The sequence below is a fragment of the Salvia miltiorrhiza genome, chromosome 1, assembly GCF_028751815.1.
Source record: "Salvia miltiorrhiza cultivar Shanhuang (shh) chromosome 1, IMPLAD_Smil_shh, whole genome shotgun sequence".
Lineage (NCBI taxonomy): Eukaryota > Viridiplantae > Streptophyta > Magnoliopsida > Lamiales > Lamiaceae > Salvia > Salvia miltiorrhiza.
Genome location: NC_080387.1, coordinates 46864042 through 46872186, shown reverse-complemented (window position 1 = coordinate 46872186; position 8145 = coordinate 46864042). Strand labels below are relative to the sequence as shown.

The following is an 8145-nucleotide window of genomic DNA, read 5'->3' as shown; positions in this document are numbered from 1 at the left end:
AATGTGCAAAAAAAGTATGTTATTAAATAAGTAAATCATGTTTACACCAAGCATAGTAATTGGAAAATATGCAGGTGATAAGTCTATATAGAATTAGAAAAGATAGTAGGAAATTAGTTACCTTAAACCACCGTCATCGGTTGTCTTGGCAGTTCTCCGGTACCGCTTCAGGTTTCACCAACAAGATCACATGTAGTTTCAAAACAGCCTTTAAAACAAGATGCACAAATTTGGAAACGGTTTGCCCCGACCTCCAAAAATCAAACCTAACTACCCTGTTTTTTTTATGGTGTGCTAGGGTTGTTAAGAACATTGCAACTTGTTCTTCGACGCTAACATACCGCCCATGAGTTAGCCCCCCTAATTCGCGCAATAGAATACATAACCTACCGAAAGTGTTGCGATCCATTCGTAAGTTTGCAATGCAATCTACGTCACTAACACCTACAAGTCTATTCATATGCTTGACCTGATCAGGGATGCGTTCAATATAACCAAATCCTACTGCATTAGCACCTCTTTTTCGTTTACGTAACCTCATCCTAACTATAATAACATAAGCTATCAACATAAAAAAACAAACGTTGTTGGGACATCTCCTCCATCAACAAGTACAGACAGACGATATTATTCTCATCGATCGACATGTTGAATTAACACGAACTAGTATTACATCAATTAGGTTGCTGCATTACAAGAAATAGAGCACTTGCAAAATCAAAAATAAAAAGTAAAGCACTTGCAAAGTACAACACTTGTAATCAATCGTTCTATATATCTGTCTGTCATAAAAAATAATAGTAAAGCACTTGCAAAATGACATCATAAAATCATTTAGCATGCCATACGAGCAAAGAGATATATGGGGAGATTAATTACCACACGAAAACAATGCTGAAATCGTTAACCATAACAAGTGCGAATAGTACCTCAAGGCTGAAAAGGCACAATCCGCAGCCCGCTTCCTCAATCTCCCTTGTTCGTTTCCCAGATCTTCAAATTGAAGCAGATGTGTCAGTGCAACTCTCTATTGCACCCAAACCTCTTTTTCTTCCCTGTAAATCGATGATTACAAACAATAGATCAATCCTCAACTGCCTGAAATTGATTTTTTTCTATATTAACTATAAAATATGCATCTGCTAAGTAGACGCAAAAAAACCTATCTATATCAACAAAGAAGCTACGTTTTCCTATCTTCATAACATAGAAATAGGTTTTTTGAGAAAATGTAAACAGAAAAAAGGAAGAATTATTAGATACTCAGGCCTCGCTGCAACTGGGAAAGCAGAAAATAAAGACGGAAATTGAATGACAAGATTGATTCATAAATTGATTGAAGACAAACAAAAAAAGAAAAGAAATTGTTTCAGAAGTTTTTCCCCAAAATCGAAACTTTAGTAACAAGCAACAAAGATCTACATAGAAACACTCGATCTTGGATTTCAGCCGGTCAAATGCATCCCGGGCTCAAATGATGAAGAAAAAAGCCCTAACAACTATGGAGAATCAAAAGTGATGCTGCTTAACCTTCACAGACGCGACTACAAAAAATCACAAGTATTGTATTTTACCTTGCTTTCAATTCGCCGATGATGAGAGCACCAATTTGTGATGGAGTCAGACCAAATCTGAGCTTGAAGCGCGAATTGAAATTTTACAAGATGCAGTTCGAATTTTTTGAAGGGCAAAATGGTTAGAGAAAAAAGTAGTACTTCCTCCGTCCACGAAATGAGTACCCATATTTCCTTTTTCGTCCGTCCACGAAATGAGTACCCATTTCCCTTTTTGGCAAGTGTACCCCACAAAACTCTTTAATTAATACACTCAAAAAGGTGGGACCCTTATTCTATTCACACTACACTCAATACATTTCTTAAAACCCGTGCCGTCCACAAATGAGTACTCATTTCGTGGATGGAGGGAGTATCATTTTACTGTAGCAATGGTGTAAACAAAAATGGGGTCGACGCTCGTTCCATAAGCGAGAAGAAACAGTGATTTTTAATGCGGGCCTTTATTTTTAACGGGCTTTCGCTGTTGCTTAAAAAGGCTATCAAATGGTGGATAAGTGAAATATTAATAGCCCAACTATGCTCTATACGGCTATCAAACAGGGCCTAAAGTGCTTAATTGTACAATTATACTTTGCAGTTAATTTCCCTATAATTTTATATGATTTTATGAATATGTGGTAATAAGGTGACATGATTCTCAGACTACATTGTTTTATTGCTATATTCTAATTAATTTTTTAATTATCAATTTTCCTATACAATCTTAACATTCCATACACTATAGTCTATAGTTTTATAATATAATACGGGTGTGATAGTTCTCAAAACCATACGATTTCATCATAATTTCACAATTCGTAGTTCCTATTTAAAATAAATTTATAACCTAATCACTCCCTGTACATAATTATGTATTCAAGACCGAAAGGAGATGTAGGTGTGCTATGCTATGGGGTTGTTACTTGTAGACTTTTTTTCTTAATGTTTGGTTATTAGTTGTTAATATCAATCAATCTTTAAAAGGGTGCAATTACTAGTTTTGAGAGGAGAGAGGGGGGAGGGGTCCAATTACTTTGAATATAAGAATTGGTGAATGTTGACGAAAGCCCCTGGTGTGGTGGTTTTATTTGCTAATAAATTTTGACCAATGATAATTTAAATTGCATTTCCTATCTACCAAAATAAAAAAAGAGGAATGGCCTGAAATCCTGCTACATCAGGCCTCTAAAGGGCCCAATTTTAATATCTGTGTTATACACACTTTATACTTATCTGTTTTTTTTTTTTGTTTTTTTTGTTTTTTTTTTTTTTTTTTTGAGAGCTATACTTATCTGTTAATCTTGAATAATTTCGAAACTGTGATTTCTGAATATTAGCGTCAATTTTCACTTCCAAAGGTGGGCGGCGTGGGCCAACGCTCTTGTCATTGATTTCTTTCAGATCTATAAGTTTTTTCAATCGGAAGTTTCTTTCCCCGTTTCTGACGCCTTCAGATTGTAATCCGATAATTTAGCGGTTTAGCATTCTAAAACCCTTATGATTTTTGTTTTTATTCGGTGTGGATGAAGCTTTTGTCACTTGATGTGAGTTTATTTTATTTTTTCATCTGAATTGTTTCGCAGGATTGCATTTATAGCCGCGGCTTGATCTCTACTTCTGTTGGCGATCTCTGTACAGTCGCATCTCCTCAATTATGAATCCTAGAAGGTTTTGATCTAACAATTCCTTTTTCTTTAATTTTTTTTAATGCGCGCTGGTGTTTTATTGCGTGTAATGATTCTCGATTTGTGTTTTGACACAATTGATTGGAGGATTGATGTTATAAAGTTGTGAGTGCATTCGGAAGTTAATTGGTTTTTTTTAGATCAATTTGTGATCGTACCTTCATGACTAGCATTTGGACTGAGAGAATGAGATCTGAATACTGAAATCTCTACTTTTTTTTTACTATTTAATGATATACATCTTATACAGGAGCGATTATAATGTATTGTTGTTTCTTTGTGTGAGCATTTGATAAATTGGGGATATGCAAAATTGCATTAGATGTTCGTATTAGGTATAATATAGCTTCTTGGTATCCTGGCTAAGGAAATTCAATATCTTTTCCCACTAAACCTGTGATTTTTAATCTGCATTGTGTTTATGGAGGGGCTGGTTAAGATTTTGATCTTCCATTTTCTGGCTGACTTGCCGTTCCTTAGCTCCACATGCCACAGACTGATCCTGTAAATGTCAGTGCTGTTCATGGAACTTTCAAGATCTGAGTCTGTTTTGTCATTCATTGATGCTTCCGACTCCGTTTTTGTAACCTTGAATTATTCAAAATACATTTACGTATATTTTTTTCATTTGAACATTAGGAAGAGTTTCTAAGAGATTCTCAAATCACTGATTGCATTTTGTAGTTCTATAAAAATATTCTTGATCCGTGTAAGTAACCTAACACAGTTTCTGGTAACTTTCTCCCTAATTGAAAAAATATGAGTTCTATTTCAATTATATTCGGGAAGAGGGAGAAGCTTTGCTTGAGATTAATTGTTTGAGAGTATAAGCTTTGAACAGATCATATAGACACTATCGTCCATTTTTTCTTATAAAAACTTTCAGTAGCTTTACACAAAGACTGTATTGACTGGTATATCGTATATGCATATTTTTTAGATTGTTTGCATCCTATAGCATATGTTATAATGAAATTATTATATGAATAATGGTTTAAGTGTCTACGTAAGTGTTGAGAACATATGTAAGAGGGAGAAAATTATTATATGAAGCAACATTTACCTCTTGAACGGTTGAACCCTTTTGTAAATTAACTTTCCTATGCTTCTGAAAACATCGGGTTCAGGGATCGGAATGCTAGAGTTGCTCTTTTTGATGGTATTGAAGAAGGAGGTATAAGGGCATCATCATCTTATTCCTCTCATGAGATTGATGAGCAAGAGAATGATCGAGCCATGGAAGGGCTTCAAGATCGAGTTATTATGCTGAAAAGAGTGAGTTTATACTTCCAGAAACATACTGTCACTTCAGTTGACCCATTTCCTTATAATACAATAGTCGGCATAGATTTTCTTTGCATCTTTCATTTCCATTATTGATCTTGTTGATGTGCTATTTGAGGAAATGGGAGGATCTCAATATCTCATGACTATTGGATGAAGTTATTAATGCTTTTGATTGTGTGCTTGAATTAGTTATATTACATATTTCTTTAATTATGCCAGTACCTAAAGAGTTATTCCTTTGCTCTGTAATTGTATTCCTAGTAATATTACTTTGAACATGAAGACAATTATAAAAAATAAAAAAAAATCTCTAGATGCAGGCCTTTGATTTACTCCGGGTGGTTTTTTTTTGTCTCCTCCACGTCACCTACATCATCACTATCCCTATCATGAGATTGTTCTGAGACAATCCCAACTAGCACGTAGAAGCATGTGTTGTCTAAGCCATTGATTGTGAATATCGAATTTTCATGTGATACAAATCATGAGATTATCTTGATTAAAACTATCATGTAGAATATTTCATAAAAAAATTGTATTATCCAGTTTTTGCTAAGATGTGATCGCTGCTTTACTAATGCTTTATGCGGACAGTTGTCTGGTGATATACACGAGGAGGTTGATTCTCATAACCGCATGCTGGACAGAATGGTTTGTATATAGTTACTTTGACATTCTGAATGTTCTTTAACAGAAAAGCTGACTGTCTATTCCTTCTGATTCCCTACTTGTGAATCTAGGGAAATGACATGGATGCCTCAAGAGGAGTTTTATCTGGAACCATGGACAAATTCAAGATGGTATTTCATCATCTAAAATCTATACTTAATATCTATCATGTTTTTCTTGACACTTGAGTTCCAATTCGAAATTGTTACTTTGCCTCAGGTGTTCGAGACGAAATCAAGTAGAAGGATGTTTACACTTGTGGCATCTTTTGTGGTTGTCTTTCTCATTGTATACTATCTTACTAGATAAGTGGTCATTGTGAGGTAAACTGGACAAAGCCTTTGAAAAAGTGTGTGGAACAGTAATGCTCTATTTTTGCCTTTTGTGTAGTCTGACTGTCACTGCTGTAAGAAGTCATTGCCCATGCCATGTAAAAATGTGTCGTCCTACATATGCTTGAATAACATGGTTGCCCATTCATATATTTGGCCGAGTAGATACTTTGTAATCGATCATATTATTCCACTTTTATTAGTAGCTCACAACTCAATAAAACAACCATTGTTTGGTACACAAATAAAGCTTGACAGCATATACCAAAAATTTGAGTGAATACCACAATTATTATTGTTCACTTATTTAGATGAAGCAACACAATAAGGCAACCATTGTTTGGTACAAAATGAACCTACAAACAAAGCTTGACAACATATCCCAACTGGTAGAGCAAGAAAAGATGAGTGAAGCTTAGAGACTGGGAGCGGCCGCCGGGACGGGAGCCGGCACCGTGAAATCGAGCACAATCACACCGTCGAGGAACTCCCTCGCCTTATTCTTCTGCTCATTCACCAGCTCCGATTCTGCAGCCAACGCTTCCAGCTCCTCGGCCCCCTTCACCACCGCAACTGACGCGATCGAGAATCCATTGCTCCTCTCCGGCGAGAAGTTCTCCCCCGCCGTCAGCTGCTTAATCGAATCGAATTTCTCCTGAATCCCTCTCACTATCCCCAAAACCTCGCTCTTCCCGCTCTCCCCGGCCTCCTCCTTCAGCTTCATCACCGTCAGCCGCAGCGCCGCCCCCGGAGGGACCACCACCGGGCCGGAGAAGTCTTCGGCCACCCAATCGACGGCGATGACGTCGTCCACGACGGGCTTGACGTAATTGACGACGACATTGACGTGGGTGGGGTCGACGGTGTAGGAGGCGAGGTCAGATTTGGATCGGTAGCGGGCGTGGAGCAGGTGGGTGAAGGTGAGGGAGGCAGAGCGGCAGCGAGTGACGGGGCCGGCGGAGATGTGGAGGACAGAATCGAGGGTTGCGAGGCCGTTGAGGTTGCGGACCATGTCGTTGACGGCGGAGGGGTCGGCGGAGGGCTTCGCTTTCAGTAGCACGACGTGTTCGATGATTTGGTTGGGGGCGGAGGAAGACATTCTGACGGAGAAAGGGGAGCGGAGGTTGCGGCGGAGTGGCGGCGGCGGGGAGTGGAGGGCAAAGGCGTTGGTGCGGGCTGCGGCTCTCACACAAAGCATTGTTGGAGTGGGATGGAGTGCCGGCCGACCTTTTCTTATAGGAACAACGCTAATTTTATTTTCACTCTAAAAATACTCTTATAAAGTGATACTAGTTCTAATAATTATAGTTGAATCTATATTATTAAAGAAAGTGATTCATTTTTTATTTTTTAAACACTGGAAAGTGATTCGTCTTAAAGTTAATGAGTGGATAAAAAAAAGAGGTAAATATTAAATTAATCACTTTGGTAAAGATTGATTCTAGCTATAAAAATAAAAATATAATAATAATAATGGCTACCACTACTCAAAATGCGCTTTTATATATAAATTTTTAATATTTATAAAAAAAATCAATAGATATTTAAAATCTCAAATTAGATACAAAATGGTAATATGTAAAAATAAATCAATCCTAAACTTTTTTTTTAAATGACAAGAGTGTATCTATTATATAATCAAATAAGCAATCCGCACGCAGACGGACCTTTACACCACTTTGTGTGGGACCATTACCCACATAAAAATTGAAAATTATCCGTACGTAGACTGGACCCAAGGCTTCTCACAAAGAAGAGTCTTTGGATGCCTCAACTTTGCCATTTGAGTTAGGTCTCATTGCTTATTTGTTTAATCTTAGTATAACTTATTTTTTTGAATTAATATTAATAGGAATAAAAACACAATTCATTATAATTATGAAATTTCGTTGAGTTTTAGTAACTTTGTTGTTTGTGTAATTCTATATTTCAACTTATTAAAATATGATTTATATAATCTTTATAACTTTGTCTCATTATATATTGAGCATAATTGTATTAACTTTGATATAAATTTACGACAATACCTTAAAAATTAGTTCAATCAACAAAATCTATATTTATACTAATAGAAAAAGAGCTTAACGCATCATAAAGCACAACTTGTGGATTGCTTATTTTACCCTATTACATATTTTAATTTAAGATTATTTTATATATTATATATTTATAAGAATATATTAAGTCATTAGATATTACACTTAATTTATGTGATATATATCTATAGCTATTGATAAGGCTTATAGATAAATATATCCATTCAATAAATTATCTAATAAAAGTAATGAATTAATAGATTTATTAAAATAATAGATTATCAAATAAAATAACATTAATTACATGTACATCGTACGTTCTTTCTGCTAGTCTAATAAAACGAAACAACAAAATATTTAAAAATAAAAATAAAAATTGGCGGTGCAACAAATGCTTTTATTGTGATCAATGAGGCTTTTTTTGCATAACTTTTAAACTTGATTGAGTAAAGAGTAACGATTCAGTGAAAAGGAATTACTTTTTAGCTAAAACGTAACATTTTTGAAGGAAAAACAAATACTTTTGGGGAAATATAGGTGCCAAGAGGTGTGTTTCTAGCAAAAAGAGGGCGTGTTTAGG

General features: G+C 35.8%; 2 protein-coding genes across 4 annotated transcripts; one reads left to right on the top strand and one right to left on the bottom strand.

Moving 5' to 3' along the window:
• The first annotated feature begins 2548 nt into the window (after positions 1-2548).
• LOC130987356 (bet1-like SNARE 1-1) lies at positions 2549-5681 on the top strand. Of its 3 annotated transcripts, none has more exons than XM_057910897.1 (6): positions 2549-3032; positions 3140-3224; positions 4369-4516; positions 5123-5179; positions 5269-5328; positions 5417-5681. In XM_057910897.1, exons 2-6 carry the CDS (start codon positions 3211-3213, stop codon positions 5504-5506), a joined length of 369 nt encoding a protein of 122 aa, XP_057766880.1. In that variant the 5' UTR covers positions 2549-3032; positions 3140-3210; the 3' UTR covers positions 5507-5681. The 3 variants fall into 3 exon arrangements, with proteins under 3 accessions (XP_057766880.1, XP_057766881.1, XP_057766882.1); XM_057910898.1 differs by having other exon boundaries at positions 2675-2914; XM_057910899.1 differs by having other exon boundaries at positions 2688-3013.
• Positions 5682-5800: 119 nt separating this feature from the next.
• Positions 5801-6879, bottom strand: LOC130987340 (stress-response A/B barrel domain-containing protein UP3-like). Its single transcript, XM_057910896.1, has one exon. It carries the CDS (start codon positions 6725-6727, stop codon positions 5945-5947), a length of 783 nt encoding a protein of 260 aa, XP_057766879.1. The 5' UTR covers positions 6728-6879; the 3' UTR covers positions 5801-5944.
• Positions 6880-8145: the final 1266 nt, after the last annotated feature.

What these genes read in the sequence shown, in the direction of transcription:
- LOC130987356 (XM_057910897.1), top strand. An exon ending in GAGTTATTATGCTGAAAAGA is followed by an intron (nt 4,517 to 5,122) that starts GTGAGTTTATAC and finishes TTATGCGGACAG; the next exon opens with TTGTCTGGTGATATACACGA. An exon ending in CCATGGACAAATTCAAGATG is followed by an intron (nt 5,329 to 5,416) that starts GTATTTCATCAT and finishes ACTTTGCCTCAG; the next exon opens with GTGTTCGAGACGAAATCAAG.
- LOC130987340 (XM_057910896.1), bottom strand. Translation starts at nt 6,727, where the DNA reads ATGCTTTGTGTGAGAGCCGCAGCCCGCACCAACGCCTTTGCCCTCCAC.